This window comes from Oncorhynchus tshawytscha, linkage group LG14, assembly GCF_018296145.1.
Source record: "Oncorhynchus tshawytscha isolate Ot180627B linkage group LG14, Otsh_v2.0, whole genome shotgun sequence".
In the NCBI taxonomy this organism is placed as follows: Eukaryota; Metazoa; Chordata; class Actinopteri; order Salmoniformes; family Salmonidae; genus Oncorhynchus; species Oncorhynchus tshawytscha.
The window spans coordinates 11,216,719-11,233,476 of NC_056442.1; the positions used below are offsets into that span (position 1 = coordinate 11,216,719).

Consider the following 16,758-nt stretch of genomic DNA (forward strand, 5'->3'; position numbering starts at 1 on the left):
TATTTCCCCTTTGCCTTCTCTTCTTCTCTCCCCTGGCTCTGTGAAAGAGAGTGTGTACTGTTGAGAACCACCTAAGGTACGTTGGTAGAGGTGTGTAGAGAGGAGAAGAGAGGGGGGACAAGAGTACTGGACTCTCGACTCTCTCTCTGGTACTTTTGCGTAAGAACCACAGACATGGGAAAAGACACATTCTTTATAGGATGTACCTTGAAGTCCAACTATGCAGTTGGACTACTACTTTAAATCAATCATTAAAATGTATTTGCTGTTAAAGATCAAGCTTTGCCATTGTAAGATTGGTTCCTTGGCTTTAAAACAAATTGATGATTGAGTGGGTGTTTATATTAGAGACAAGTGGTGTCTCGGGAGATTTCCGTACACTCACGAGTGTGTCTGCATCCAGGAACACACATTTGCTGTATTGGGTGAGGGTCCAACAGTGGAGCTTGGTGAAAGTGACCCCCCGGTTCTGGTTGTCCCAGCCAAGATAGATGTGCTTGGTCTCCACTGTCCAGCACGTCCACTACCAGGACCTGGTCAAACACATGGCCCAGGACAGCCCTATGGGGAGAGAACACAAGATTTCCTACAACTACAATCAGATTTTACATGACTTCAAAACTCAAAAAATACACTAGGTCCGCAGTGCACTCAGGATTGCAAAAGACTCCATCCAGTGAATCTAATACCCCCTTAACCGATGAGAGACAACATACTGCATTTGTCTGATTTTTCAAGGACCTCTGTCACAGACACAGAGTATAACTTTCATTCCAATTCGAATAGGTCATGCATCACTCTCCAATGATTCAGCGATATCATATTATATTTCTGTCCGAGATGCAGGGACTTCTCTCACCGTGCCTGGCTTAGAGATATTAGTGGAGAGCATCACAACAGTCTGGCGTGTGGTCCTGTGTCGTCGTAAACACTGTCCTACCACCAGAGCCCCCATGCAGTAGCAGTCTGTGGTGGCCAGGAAGACAAAGGCCTGGTTTGCTGGTGGCACAGGAAGACAAAGGCCTGGTTCGCTGGTGGCACAGGAAGGAAGAGTGGGAGGTGTTGTTTATAGAAATAGATGACTAACACCCAGCAGGGGAGTTTCACAGTGCCATCAGCATTATGTTCTTTAAGAGTTAAAAGTAGTTCATTTCTCAAGTTCTTTTACCGAGAGTCAAGCACTTCCTTTTTTCCTCTTGCATTAAATTAGAGAGTGATGTCAATCAACTTGACACTGACAGGTTATATTAAAATGGTTATGATATAATGATGAGAACTTACCTGGCATGGTGTGTGACAGCGACTCCTCTAAATGAATGAACAACTTGAGGCAGAGGTAAAAGTGATAAATGGTAATAAAAGTGTCAAAGTGATCAATCAGGTCCCGCACCATTGGCAGAGAGGACTTGGCAGAAAATGCACTGATTTCCCCACAAATGAAACTCCAATATGTTGATGATACTGTAATCCGACAGTCCAGCGAGTCCAGCAGTAGTAACTGTCCCACAAACAATAGATACAGAATGATCAGTATAAAGTCATCCATTTTTTTTTTTACACAGCCATTTCGATTGGCTTTACAGCCATTTCGATATTTGTAAATGTACTATGAGAGTTTATCTAAAGCCAGGGAGTATAACCTCAAGCTGGTAGCTACACAAATACATCTGATGTTTTTAGAGCAAGAGCCAATCAGAGTGAGTCTATTTGAGTTCTCGGTCATGTGTCACTGGTCATTTGACTAAAATGAAAACCTGCAGGGTTTAAGCAGGACCTTCAACAACGGTACTCTAGAGTCTGCAGTAGTCCAACCCCTGGAACTAAGTGCATAGTACTATGTGCAGGTGCATTCAATTCACTGTAGAACCATTGGTCAATCTTCATGATATACAAATGAATGGTACTATAGACAACAACACTGACGTTGAAACCTGATGGAAAACATGAAATAAAAAAATACCAATCAATTGTAAAAAGTTAACTTTATTGATAACAATAAGGTACATTATCGACAGCCCTCCATTGTCTTTCAGAGAAGGAATCAAGCTTCCTTCAAAACACACAAAACTAACTTACTACAATCAACTAAGTCAACAAATGATTTCCTGTATCGGTAGAGAATAAGCAGTAACACTTCTTCAGTTACAGTTACTTAAAAGGTTTTAATTACATGTGCTGAAAGTTAGAGAACAAAAATGGCAGATATCACACAGCAACAAAAAAAATCAGCAGAGCTTTTATATGCATTCTTCATTAGCATTTACAGCACAAGTGACACGGTAGAACATTCTAGTTTACCAGTTTGGTATCAACCCCAGGTATCGATTTCTATTCTTATCCGTATTGCATCAGAAATCAAGCAATCGTTCATAACAATCCTAAACAGGTATAACTTACAACATACAATAACCACTTCTCAGTATAAATGTTATTTTTGTAAATAAACATGCACAATGCATAAAAAATTTCTGTCTATTTACTATGTGCATTTATGTTATCTTTCCTCACATAAACACTAACGAGTGGCTTGCACCCCAAACAATTAACTTAGAAGACAAAACACGACGCAGCTAAAAGTTCAGCCTGAAACCAATCCTCATCCCAAATAGTACCCTACACACTCTTTTCATATCCACCAAAAGAATCTCTTTCTCTAAAGGCACTTTTTTTTTCATCATACCTTAATCTATTCAATCATTTCTAAATCCTTTGGTAAAGGATTATATTTAAAAACAAGCGCTGTTATTTGATGAAAAGAGAGACCCTACTGCCAATCAGAATTGAATTATATGTGGAGACAATTAAAGTCAAACAAATAGGAAAGCTATGTGGAATGTAAACACAGTCAAATGTAAAAATGTAGTTGTGGATACTAGCTAGGTCTACTAAAGTATGAAATGAAAATGAAATGAAAAGTGATGAAAAGTCAGCAAGTCGAAAGACAATTGTTTGGTACTGTACAATATACAATGAAAATGATTGACAGATCTTCAATGCAAAAAACATGTATTCAAGTTGTATATCTAAGTGTCTTTACACAGCTAGATAAGGCACACACAAAACAAGAAAACATATAACTAACATTCTCCCAAAGTTAAATTACAAATGAAAGACAAATGAAAAAATATATAGAGATTTTATTGTGTTTTTTTGCCCACTGACGTCTCCAGCAGACAGTTGATACCGGCTGATGGAAGAAGGTGTTTCTTTGCTAAAGGTGAGGCTCCTCTATGATGACCTGATCGAAGTTAGAATGACCTGAGCAAGTTGCTCATCGCTGGAATCAGAGGAAGCACAGAAATAATGGTTATGTTAACAAAAAAAACAATACATTGGAATTTAAAAGAAGTTAAAACCCTTCTCAGCAGACCTTTTTCCGAGGGCTCCTTTGCCCTAATCTGTAGGAAAGAAAAGGAGGGCAGAGAGAAGTAAAGAAACAGAGGAGTAGCCAGACCCACCCTAGATGGAGATAGTAGGTAGGGAGTATTTAGGAAGGTAGTAGATAGTGTAAAGTAGTATATTGGAGTAGTGGGTAGTATATTGTAGGAGAAGGGAGAGAGAGAGAGACACTAGTGAGATCGTGTAATAGCTAGTGCTTACATTGGGGATCAGATCGAGCTCCACGTGCATTCTTTCCACTTTCTGGGTCTACACCTGAATGGAGAAATGCATAAGCATTTACATTGAAGAACATGTTATGTGCCACAGACAACTTTATAGTGGGACCTCTAGACCCTTGTATCTCGCCCTGAGACATGGTTGTAGACTTGTATTAGATGCCATACAGGGATCGACAGCCAGGGCAACCTTTTATCCACTACTACACATACCGTACTGTACGTATCCCAATCCCATTCACTCACCTCCCTGAATCTTGAAACACAGTTTCTTCTTCTGGTAGGCAAAGTAGCTGGAGGCAGCACCAAGGAGGGCCATTCCTATGGCACTCACTACGCCAGCGATCTGACCAGATCCAGCTTCTACATCTACACAACAACAAAAAGATCCATTGTCGTTGTTGTTTAGTTGATAAGGTTGTTTACTCTCTGATTGATTCTTGTTAACCCTCCTGCTTTTTTCCGGTCTAATTTGACCGATTTTATCTCTGAAAATTGTAGTTCATTTAATCTGATTGTAATAAGGTTCCATGACTTTGTCCACACAGGGCATCTGAATACACAAAATACATTTAGATGATTTTTGATGTTTTATTTAACTTTTGTACAGCTGTGGTGTTCCTGGTCAAAATTTACCGGTCATTAGAAATTAATGGGTGAGACTACAATTAGTGTATAAAATTGAGTTCAGGCACATGCCCATTCATCAGATGGACACACTTCCTCTCCCAGACCCCCATATGCATGTGTGTTTGAGCACACACACACACACACACACACACACACACACACACACACACACACACACACACACACACACACACACACACACACCTCACTCCCATTCTTGGCTTCCATGGCAAACCCCACAGGAACCTTTCCCCAATAGAATCTTTCCCCAACAGGAACCACACCTGTTGGCATTCTCACAAACAATTGCAACACTGTTTCAATAATATAAAGAACTTTTCTCGCAGCTCAGGTATATTAAGCTTTTTTGGGGCCTTTTTCTCAATTCATTCCATGGCAGCACAATGACCAAACGATAACTGTATGTGAGGCTCTTGATCATATCTTTTATCATGACACTGGTGAGGAGGAGAGAGTCCTTGTTAAACTTTGACACAAATTAGTCTGTGATAAATAGCACAATATGTTTCATCTGAGTATTCATCCATAATTAATCTGCAAATAATCCATACATTATGCTTTCTTTACTCAAAAACGAGTTGTAGGACCTCAGGGCAATGAGGCCTACAGGCCATTAATAGCAAATAGAAGTTCAAAACGCGTAATGTTCACAATAACTTAAGTTGGTAAAAAGATCTAACACGACATTAGGTGATAATATATGTATTATTATGAATTTATAATCAGCTGTAATGGGGCGGTAATTTTGGACCGGGAACACAGAATTCATTAACATGAAACAGGACGGTTAAAGTCTATTAAAGAAAGTGTGAGTGAGTGAGGCTATTATTCATGTTGCATAACGTGCCTTTTTTCCCCCAAAACATAAGGCTCTAGTCTAGTTGCACACCAATGGAAAACATTTTGGAGCTATACCATAATTCCACAAGGTGGTGGTCGAGAGCCCTTTTATGACGGCATCTGGTTGTAATGTGCTGGCAAAGTATTTCTGGGTAGAAAATAGCGCAACAACAGAACACTATGGGGGCTGAAACACAAATATTCCAGAGTTTCTCTTCAAAAACATATTAAAACTATCAAAAACTATCTCGACAAAAAAAAACTGAAACCTCAGAGAAAGCCACAACCCAGTGATACAGTGAAGGACATAACACAAACCCAACTCCAAGGACACAGAAAGTAACAAAGAAAGAAATACACAATGGGATTAAAGTGAACAAACACTTAAAACTTTTGATGAATAAACCTTACATACAAGTAAAAACTGGTTTATCCCATATAGAACCACTGAGTAATAGTGTATCAAGCATTGAAACAGGGCGTTGCCCAGGGTAACACCCCAACAAACAGTGACTTACTGCTGGAGAATGCAACCTACCGCCTGTGGCTACAATCGTACAGTTCAGTCCAATAACCTTCACTCACAGTCCCACATGCAAGCTATATTCTTCAAGAGCCGGGTGCATGGATTCCATCAACAGAAACCACGCTATGTGTTAAATCAGAACACCATAAATCAGAACACCGTTCAGCAGGCTTTATTAACATCTGAAGGGATACAACAGACAAAGAGACGACAATAGCAATGTGTTGATAGCTAACCTCTCTGCTGTAGCACACACACACAAGAAAAAGAGGTAGCACTTCTAACATGGTGAGACACGTTGTAATGGAAACAATATTTTGTATTTGAATGCAAGTGGCCAAAGAAACATTACCCCAATGAAAAAGACATCAGTCAACCTTACAGGAACATTCACCATGAGACATAAATCATTTGTAAACGCACAAGATTGTATATATAACCTCTTCTGGCTGAACAAATATATCCTTCAGTGTTTCAGAATAAGTCATTCATGTTGTCAATATTGGAATCTGAGAGAACACATTCTGGAACACATTAGCGCAAAAAAAGTGTTGGATCTTTCAACCGAGTGCTGTGAAGTTTGGCTACGCTAGGAATGTGTGCTGACTAGGCCTCTGTGTGGGGCTGTTAGGGCTAGGCTGCAAAAGCCTTAGTAAGTAACAGGCTTAGGGTATAGTAATGATGGGCATGTTATGACAGGGTGCGACACAGGAAAAACATTTCAACAAAGACCTTCCGAGACAATGACCCATAATTGTCAAAAAATTGTAAACATAGCTTTTTTTTATATCTTCATTATTTTTTTGCATTAATTGACATGTCATCTGGAAAGACTAATCACACAAGAAGGAACACACATATGAAACAACTGCATGCAATGCATAAGAATGCCTCAAAAACCACACTAACCGTGGAAAATGGGGGGCAATAAAAATAACCTTGATAATATCAGTAACCTCTATCTTTAGGCTTACAGCTGTAACATTTTACAAAACAGAATCCCATAAGCTCAACACACGGGGATGATTCAGAGACTGTGACTTCAGAAAGTAAAGAGAAGTGTGGGGTGTCAAAGAGGGGATGGAGAGCACACCCACTCCTTAAGGGATAAAACCTCTGAACGTTGTACTAACCCTAGCTTTAACCCAGTGAAAACTGGAGCATACACTCAGAAAAAAAAGATCTCTCTAGAACCTAAAAGAGTTATACGGCTGTCCATTAGGAGAATCCTGTTTGGTTCCAGGTAGAACCAAAGAGAGTTCTACATGGAACCCAAAGGGGTTATCCTATAGGGACAGCCGAATATACCTTTTGGAACCATTTTGTCTAAGTGTACAAACCATTGCTTTGTAAGATCAGCCCTGAGAGGTGTTTTAAAGCACCTCAAACCTTTAAGACCATGTAAACAACTAATCAGAACACTCCCTCATAGCTGAGCACCAATCAGAACATAGGTGGATAGATGATTTCCTGATTCCTGAAAGTCACTGGAGGCTCATTCATTGGCCCACATCCAAAAGCTCCATGGCCTTCTCTAACAGAGGCAACACTGCTTGCTTTATGTTGGATATCCAAACATGGACGCCCTCTGGCATGTTAGCATCTAGCATCTTCAGGAATTGGCCCCACAGTAGGTCTAGATCTGCAACGACACAGAATCGTACCTGGGTTTTAGGCTATGGCCAATAGCGTGCACCCAATCAAGCCAATCAGAGTTAATTCCCCTTTGCATCCCAAACCAATAGTTCCTAATGTTCCCATAAAGCTTACTGTACTTATTTACCCAGAAGTTAAACTATATTTCTTGCTACTTAGGAAAGAATTGCCATCGTCAAGCATCCACTTGCACTATTTGATCAGGGAATCCTCTAAGCATTTTTCAACACATTTAGTTTGATAGACCTCATCCGCTCAGCGCAGCCCTTTCACTTGTTTTATTATTCATTTTCAATATCTGTGCTGTGTTTGGATTGAAACAGGGACTATAGAGCAACATAATCCGACCGTGAGGAGCACACAATAAAACCAGGGAAACAATCAGCCAAAAGCACGGAGCTTAGTCCCTCAATAGTTGTGGGAAGAATTAATTGTCACTGAGATTCTTCATAGTGCAGGCCTTTGACACCATGCTAAAGATGAGTGGTAAGAGTTATATGAAAGGACTGGGTGTGGGTACAGTGGGCGAATACAGACTCTAAAGATTCCACCTAAATCTGGTGCGAAATAGCCCGAGAAATAGCTGTTCAACTTGACAAACGGCACCCCATATAATTCCTCCTCTGAGACGCTTGATAATTAACATTATTTATTGTAGAAATAAATGGATTGATTGTTTTACCTTGAGGTTGATCTGCAGGAGCATTACCTCCTCCTGAAGACGGAAAAAGAGAGCGAGAATGTAAGCATAAATCCTATAAATGGCGTACCATTGGGATCTGAGGGGGCTTGATCAGCGGCACGTGATATATATATATATATAGAAGTATATACTACAGATTCTACGAGGGAGTAGAAGTGCATCTCACTTCGCTCTGTTATATATATTTTTAAAACAGAGCGAAGTGAGATGCACTTCTACTCCCTCGTAGAATCTGTAGTATATACTTCTAGACATACTGTACATAGAAGTAGCTAGATAGGCCTGTGTGTGCTATTTACATGTATGTGCAAATATTCATGAAGACTTCAGAGATTTATTGTATAAAGACTTCCATAGAGTTGGTCAAATATTTCCAGATTCCTTTCAACATGTCGTCTTTAGCTTTCTGAAGCTCTCTTCCAAAGGGGCTCTAGTCATTAACTGTGAGGGCTGAAATCTTCCCCTTACACCGACTTTAATGACAGTTTAATTCCAGTTTGTTTTCAGCTCTTCTGGACTCTCCACAGTATCCTGCAGGATAGCATCAGACTAACAGGCATATGGCACTAATTACCTTGGTAACCATGAGGGGTTTTTCTCTTCCCTATTTCTGCTTTTTTGTTCTCTCTTTTGTAAAGAACAAGTCATTATTTCCATTCTAAGTGACTAAGAGGAAAAAGAGAAAGGAAATGCGTATACAGTTTTAAGACAGAACGGTTCTGTTTTAGTCCACAGTGAATTTAGCACTGCAATTCATTTTAATATGGCAACAATGGACCATTTCTGTCAGGTCCCCAGCCTCCCCGACATACTCTATTGTGTGTATTTTCACGTACCTTAGTCTGAGTAGAAACTACTCTCCCTCAACAGTTTGCAGGCCTACTGCTGGAAGTCAAACCCATGAACTCATTTGTTTGAACAGCACCCTTTGTCTGGCCTGTGACACTGCTTCTAAACTGATTTCAGAACAGAAATTCAAGAATAAAAGCCCTAAATGTCCTACCTCCTCCTCCTCCTCCTCCTCCTCCTCCTCCTCCACCTCCCTTGCCGGGATCAGGCTTGTAGCCACCGTTGTCGCTCACATCAAACAGGTCATTGTCTCCGAAGGACCCGCCACCTTCCAGATGAAAACAGTGTAGCAACAGTGAGTCAGTAACACTTAGCATTGTTCTCCTGGGAGTCCATAATAACAATACACAGTAGCACACACATAGTATGTGATCATCAAACAGAGGAAATGAAGGAATATATCCAATGCTTAGTACCGGTGCCTCCATCTTTAGGTGGAACAACAGCTGGTTTACCCGGTACGGGATCTATGGATGGTAGACATTACAGAACAAGGAAGAGGAGTCGGAGGTTATATTACATTATAACGCGTTATAATAACATTATAATATGTTTTCACACTGGGAAGCATGCCACTAGTCCCTCATACCATTTCCTCCGACATTAGATGTGAAAACATCAGCACCTACAATCACTTAAGCTCTTAAGTGAATGTGACAGTGTGGTTTAGCAGGTTTTGAAGGCTCAAGAGGCCCAGCTTCTTATCAAGAGAGGTGAGAGTGTGAGAGTCACTGGATGCAAAGCAGGGGGAATCTCCTTTACATACGCAGCTATATCCCCATGTCTCAAGACATCTCAAGACGTCTCAAGACAAAAGGTGATTGCTGGGTATGTAAAGGCTGCTGAAGAAAAGCTTAATCATAGATAGCAGTGGGTATGATTCATCACAAGCCCGGTTGATTGCTTGATTGAATGATTGATTAATTGTTTGTTTGTTTGGTTGGGTTAAATAAACAGGGAGGGAGGGACAAAGAGAGAATCCCCAATATAGACCTACACCAAATAGAAAGACGTCTTCCCTAGACTGAGAACCTAACAAAAACTCTGGCTTTACCTGGACCCAAGGCATCAGACAGGTCAAAACCCATCCCATCTATGAAGAGAAAATAGAACAGAAAACATTCTATGATTGTATCATTTACAATGGATGACATCTCCCATCTTGAGGTCAATACTAGGTTTGCTTTAGGAATCAGAACCAGGGCCTAAAATTAACTGTTTGGTTTGCAGCCACTGTGGTACTCGCCACTCAGATTTTTTACCAGCAAAAACATTTTTTTTTTAATAATAAAACGGATGACCATGCTTTGTAATGTTTCTAAAACAAGAAATGTATTAGTAAGAAGTAATGTGGTATATTGGGATATAGGATTCATATTTCATTGTGCGATTAGCAGCTATGAAACAAAACAGCAGAAATACTTTGAAAACAGCTACTGCATCATTTTTCTGCAATAAATTGCCACTTGTACATTTGACTATTTTATTCACAAATGTAATGCTCGCTCTGTAGAGACCTGCAAATTGAACACCGTGGCAGGTGAAATAAACATTCCTCCCTGCCAATACCTAAATCTACCCGCATTTAGTGGATGTTAATTTTATGCACGGATCAGAAAGTCTTCCTGTGTTCAATAATCTGATAGCTAGAATCCTGATCAAATAGGATGGATACTGTAATTACAAGTGATGGGTGTCACTTCAGCTAGTTGAGTTCATTCACTTACCATCAGCTGGTTTTTTGGGATCTACAGGTGCGGGAGGTGGAGGGGCAGGTTTGGGATCTGGAAAGGGCATCAAGTATATCAACTATAAGAGCATTGTATTCCACATTGGGAAAATGATTGGACAAATGATTGGAGAACATATTTAGTTAAGAACACATTAAATAAACACATTGACGTATCCATGAAATCTAAATCATCTGAGAACAGAAAGAGAATCTTAGCTGAAATACATGTGAGCTATCCATTCATTTGACATTTGTCGGCCATAGATGCCTTACTAGTTCCACCTTCTTTAGGAGGGATCCCAGCTGGTTTATCAGGCTCTAAGAAGAGGAAAGGTGAATCAAGGAAGATGGATTTCAAAAGCGTCAACTTTAAACCATAATTCCCAGGATTTTCACCCTCGAGTTGAACCATTTTAAAGCCAGGAAAGGAAAACGTATTCGAAATATAGCATAATAAAAGAAGGCGATCCAGGCTGCGATTTGCTGAAAGGGATGGGTGTTTCATTTAGCCAGTTATTACTGGTTGAATATAACTGAATACTACAACAGTATAACTATACAATTTGATGCAGTTATTAATCTATCACCCAAATTGCAAACTGGATGAACCCTTAAAGCACATCAGTGAAAAATAAATCAGAGCCAAGGAATGATCCAATCTTATTATCCCAGCACCAATGAGCTGATGAGAGTAAGTCTGTTGAATGGGAAGGGTAACCAAATGTAAGTCTGATATATAGAAAAGTTTGAGAGGAAAACCAACCCCAACTTAGACAAAGAGGGAGCTATCTACACCTATTATTGTGTCCCTTTTACCTTCTGGATCAAAAGCATCGAATAGATCAAATCCACCTCCTGGAGATGAAGAAATATAATGGCATTTATTTATGCTTATAGCATGATTATAACACTGTCAACACAGAAGAATCTGGTCATGTAGAGGGGTATTTGAAGAAGTGTGACAACACAAAATGAAATCCTTGCATAGGGTTGATCCTTGCATAAGAGTCCCCTTCGGGGGCTGGGCCACCCTGCAGTCACATGCTGTGCTCATATTCTGTTCCTTCAAAGTGGTTATTGATGTGGTTCATGTTGAGTCATAGGAGTTGTGACTAATAAGATATCTATCTTCCCTTGCTAGTGACTTCTTGTTGACTTCCAGAGTTTGTTTCATCCCACAGTCAGTGTTATATTATGTGATAGGTTTCCCTACCTGGACTGGGATCCTTTGCAGGTTTCTTTGGCTGTTTTGGAATAGCAGTTGCCTTAGGGTTATCTAAACAAAGAGAGAGTTTTTTTTTTGCCTTTCATAAAATCATTAATCACATTATATCTATAAATCTATATAAATCTATAAGGCTGGAAATGTTAACAAAACAAACATCTGTACTATAATAACAGGATCATCATGTGTTGAGTATTAAGAATTATAATTGTCATTTCTAATCACATATAAAAGATTTTCAGAAGGCCTAGGTTATATTTGGACCTGAAATCCTGTTCAGTAATAACTAACCAATTTGCATTATGCAAAATGCATTCAACTGGATCAGAGCCAGACAGCGCTGTGAGCAGTGCTACAGATAGGCAGAGGAGGAAGACATACCACCTGAACACGGTGAGGAACAGCCATTACACCCGTTTCATCAATATGAACTACATCTACAGTTGGCTTACCGATCAACATACATGAAAAAAAAAATGTGAAAGATCAAGAAACTTACCAAAATCTAAGGCATCAGCAAGATCAAAGTCTGTGGGACAAAGATGAAATACTATTGGTCAGCCACAATTTCCAAGACAACGCCAACACACCCACAACACTGGCTGTCTACGCATCTTAGTTAGCACCACTTTCTACTCAACTAACTCAACTAGCTTTTTCAACTGTGACCTAAAAAAGTTCCATGGAACCAACAGTTGCTATGTGCGTGACTTTGATATTGTGACAGTGTTTGTGCTACTTAACAGCAGGTAGGACATCCTGTATTGGTTGCCTGGTGAGGTTTTGTTATGAGGGAACTGGCCTTGCTTGGCATGCAGTCTGTTGCGACTACAGTCAGTTACAGTTTGAAGGTTTGAAAATTGTATCACCCACATCCTGCAGTCAGAATGACTGCTATGGTGAATGACTTAATAAACAAGACAACCTGAACCTGTGGTTCCCAACCAGGGGTACTAGGACCCCCGAGGCTACTTGGCCTAGCCACAAGGGGTACTTGAGAATACTCTTTTTTTTAAATTTCACCTTTATTTAACCAGGTAGGCTAGTTGAGAACAAGTTCTCATTTGCAACTGCGACCTGGCCAAGATAAAGCATAGCAGTGTGAGCAGACAACACAGAGTTACACATGGAATAAACAATTAACAAGTCAATAACACAGTAGAAAACAAAGGGGGGAGTCTATATACAATGTGTGCAAAAGGCATGAGGAGGTAGGCGAATAATTACAATTTTGCAGATTAACACTGGAGTGATAAATGATCAGATGGTCATGTACAGGTAGAGATATTGGTGTGCAAAAGAGCAGAAAAGTAAATAAATAAAAACAGTATGGGGATGAGGTAGGTGAAAATGGGTGGGCTATTTACCAATAGACTATGTACAGCTGCAGCGATCGGTTAGCTGCTCAGATAGCTGATGTTTGAAGTTGGTGAGGGAGATAAAAGTCTCCAACTTCAGCGATTTTTGCAATTCGTTCCAGTCACAGGCAGCAGAGTACTGGAACGAAAGGCGGCCAAATGAGGTGTTGGCTTTAGGGATGATCAGTGAGATACACCTGCTGGAGCGCGTGCTACGGATGGGTGTTGCCATCGTGACCAGTGAACTGAGATAAGGCGGAGCTTTACCTAGCATGGACTTGTAGATGACCTGGAGCCAGTGGGTCTGACCATAGGACCTACTAATACAATACTCATGAGGGGGTAAATCAGGGGTACTCTGACAGAGCAAATTCTGTTGGTGGTACAGTAACTGCAAAAGGCTACAAACCACTGACCTAAACCATCTAAACTAAAACAACCATCTCAGTAACGGGTGCAATAAGTCCAACCCCTCACAGATTGGATTAGTTTTTTGTTTTATTAAGTTATTTATCTTTGTATAGTATAACATCAATTAATCAGTCCATGTGTATGAGGAAACATAGATTTTAAAACAAACTATTCTAAAAATGAACCTACAACAAAAGCATGCTGGGAAATATGATAATGAGGGCCCCTCCCATGTCTTTTTTCACTCTGAGAGAGTTACCAGAAATGAACTCAACACAGCCAAGTAACAACAACACCATGCGATTAATAAGATGTCTTGAATCAAATGTCCTGTCCAGTAAGGTGACAGACATTCCTAACACTGATCTGAATAAGGCATGGGAAGTCACATCACTTTCTAATGACTAAATGCACTCACAAACAGGATGATGGGAAAGTAAACAGTAGTGTTTCAAAACGGAATACTTAAGAGATATATGTGTTCTCCTGGTTGCAAACTAACTGGAAAAAGCTGACTATCATGTTTAATCTTGCAATCTAAATGCATTTGATTGAGATGATAAGCTTTATTGGCTAATCTAAATACCTAATGTTTAAGATTTAAACACTGGCATTTGGGTTATAAACGTGTCACATGTTTCATGGTTTTACAGTGTACTTTCAGAAGAAAGACCAACAAGCTATTAACTGTATCAACTAACTAAATATAACCCACTTGTACTAATTATTTCACTGTGTACTGGACACTTGAGGCAATGATGGGGTAGTATGAAACAGTCTTTCTTCATTCAGTTCAGTCTGGCTTTTAAATCTAGGCATCACATGTGTCATCATGAAGACAGCGTGCCCATCTAGGTAGGGGTTTGGGGCTGCATGCCTGTTGTCAACTCTAGCTAATCCTGGAGCAGCCTCACACAGGAAGCCAAGAGACACAGCCATTCACAGGGTGGGAAATATATTTTGAATGTTACATTCGTTGGGTGCTGAGTATAACTCACAGAGGAGCTATAAGGCTGAAAAGTCTTTCAAAGTCCAATATCTTACAGGCCTACAGATGTAAATCTTCCTGCAACAGGGTGATCAAATTAAGATCCGAAACCTATATATTTTTTTACAAACATTGCATTGTGGGAAAGAGGATCTGAAACATTGGGTTGAGGCAACTGTATCTGATAGTATCTGATTAAAAACTATCAACTAGCAAATGTATTGCCAACTAAGTTTGTTGGAGCTACTGTTTATCTGGATATTTTTCAACTGACACACAAGCTCAGAGAGCCTACAAAAAAAACAAGGTTGGCTGAGCGGGCCTTGGCTTGAAAGTGTCTTGAAAGAAGAAAAACTTCAGCGAGAGAGTTGTTAGTATGCAGTACAGGGAACTGTTCTGCAAACCTCCCTTACCTTTCAGTAATTAAATCCTGCTAGAAAACAAAACACTCTCTCCTGTGCCTTAGACTTGTTTTTCAAAGTTGTGCCCAGTCATGCCAGTTAGCATTGCACGCACATGTGCTTCCCTATGAGCCAAAGACACTACCCTGATTATAAAGGGGAGACTAGACACACCCTTGAGTCATATACTACCACACTAAGATGAGTCAGAACTCTTCTGAGAGCAAGGATTATAACACTGTACAAGAAGTACACAAGTGTTGTAGTAGCCTACACGTTTGTAAGTGTTATACTGCCTTGCTGTTAAAAACTTCTTCAGGATCAGAAGGTCCCCTGTGGGACGGTTGAGCTAACGTAGGCTAATACGATTAGCATGAGGTTGTAAGTAACAAGACAATTTCCCAGAAATTGACAGAAAGCTTACCATATTGGCAGAAAGCTTATTCGTGTTGATCTAACTCTGAAAAAAGTTCTTAATAAACAAATTAGGCACATTTTGGCAGTCTTGATACAAGATTTTTAACAGAAATACAATGGTTCATTGGATCAGTCTAAAACTTTGCACATACACTGCTGCCACCTAGTTGCCAAAATCGTAATTGCACCTGGTCTGGTATAATACATTATGGCCTTTCTCTTGCATTTCAAAGATGATGGTACAAAAAAAACTGTTTTTTTTCTTTGCATTATCTTTTTAACCAAATCTAATGTGTTATATTTTCCTACATTCCTTTCGCATTTCCACAAACTTCAAAGTGTTTCCTTTCAAATGGAACCACGACAATGCATATCCTTGCTTCAGGGCCTGAGCTACAGGCAGTTAGATTTGGGTCATTTTAGTCAAAAATTGAAAAAAAGGGGCAGATCCTTATTAAGGTAAATGCATGTTATTCTTAGCTGTTCAACTAAAAACTGCATGGGTGAGTGGGGTGCGAAACAAATGCATGCAACAGGCCCGTGCCCTAACACATACGGGGGGCACAGACATGGAATTTCCCAGTCTATTTTCTTGCCTAAATCTATAAACGTATTTCTACTACTTCTAGGCCAATCTTGTATGTACCTTGTCCAAAGGATAGGCCTAAGGAAGATTTTAAATAGGCCTACTTTACCATCAACATAACAAAAAAACAACAAGTAAACAACAACAATAATAGCAATGATCATCATTATCATCATATTATTATCATTATCATAATAGCTATTCATAATAGGCCTAATAATGGCTTAGTTATGTATCCTGGGTGGGGGAAAAAACCTTACCTTGTGTTTTCGTCCCTATAGCAAGAGTTACAAACAACGCAATCCATAAGCAAGATTTCATGTCTGCTGAATAGGAAAGAAAACAAAAGTTTTCCTGAATTATCCGATGCTGGATCGATATGGCTATTTTAACTAATTCCTTGCTCGGAGTTCTTTGTCAAAATAAATCGGTAACTTTAGGGTGTGTCAACGTGCCTACTAGCACTCGAGTGTTCTCCAGTTACAGATTGGCAGCCAACTTTCCAACAGAATGAAAGAGCAGTGGGGGTGGGGGTGGGTGTGCTGCGGTAACTTCATAAAATAAAGGCGTTACCCTGGCCGCGCATCAGGTCACAAGCTGAGAGAAGTGAGCGCCTAAATTGACATTACTCTTGTTGTCTATCACCATCAATTGATTGAAAATAAATGTCATTATCCTGACTCAAACGCTATATGAACTGTCTCTATTCAAGGGAAATTATTATTTTCTCAGCATATGCGTATAGGCTACACAAAAGCTATTTTGCATCAATTTCATGTTTATGATGTAAAAAAAAAA

General features: G+C 39.8%; 1 protein-coding gene and 1 non-coding gene across 6 annotated transcripts; one reads left to right on the plus strand and one right to left on the minus strand.

The window, feature by feature from the left end:
- Nucleotides 1-1,963: 1,963 nt before the first annotated feature.
- On the minus strand, nucleotides 1,964-16,486 carry LOC112266542 (CD99 antigen-like protein 2). Of its 5 annotated transcripts, XM_042297039.1 has the most exons (13): nucleotides 16,221-16,485; nucleotides 12,299-12,328; nucleotides 11,788-11,850; nucleotides 11,391-11,429; nucleotides 10,848-10,892; nucleotides 10,570-10,626; nucleotides 9,897-9,935; nucleotides 9,259-9,309; nucleotides 8,997-9,110; nucleotides 7,973-8,005; nucleotides 3,864-3,986; nucleotides 3,601-3,654; nucleotides 1,964-3,277 (listed from the first exon to the last, which is right to left on the minus strand). In XM_042297039.1, exons 1-13 carry the CDS (start codon nucleotides 16,279-16,281, stop codon nucleotides 3,249-3,251), a joined length of 738 nt encoding a protein of 245 aa, XP_042152973.1. In that variant the 5' UTR covers nucleotides 16,282-16,485; the 3' UTR covers nucleotides 1,964-3,248. The 5 variants fall into 5 exon arrangements, with proteins under 5 accessions (XP_042152973.1, XP_042152974.1, XP_042152975.1 ...); XM_042297040.1 differs by lacking the exon at nucleotides 11,391-11,429; XM_042297041.1 differs by lacking the exon at nucleotides 10,848-10,892.
- On the plus strand, nucleotides 8,097-8,255 carry LOC112267761. Its single transcript, XR_002956143.1, has one exon. It is a non-coding gene; the product is annotated as a small nucleolar RNA snR70 (small nucleolar RNA).
- Nucleotides 16,487-16,758: the final 272 nt, after the last annotated feature.

What these genes read in the sequence shown, in the direction of transcription:
- LOC112266542 (XM_042297039.1), bottom strand. Translation starts at nt 16,281, where the DNA reads ATGAAATCTTGCTTATGGATTGCGTTGTTTGTAACTCTTGCTATAGGG. An exon ending in TATAGGGACGAAAACACAAG is followed by an intron (nt 12,329 to 16,220) that starts GTAAGGTTTTTT and finishes TTTGTCCCACAG; the next exon opens with ACTTTGATCTTGCTGATGCC. An exon ending in AGGAGGAGGAGGAGGAGGAG is followed by an intron (nt 8,006 to 8,996) that starts GTAGGACATTTA and finishes TTCCGTCTTCAG; the next exon opens with GAGGAGGTAATGCTCCTGCA.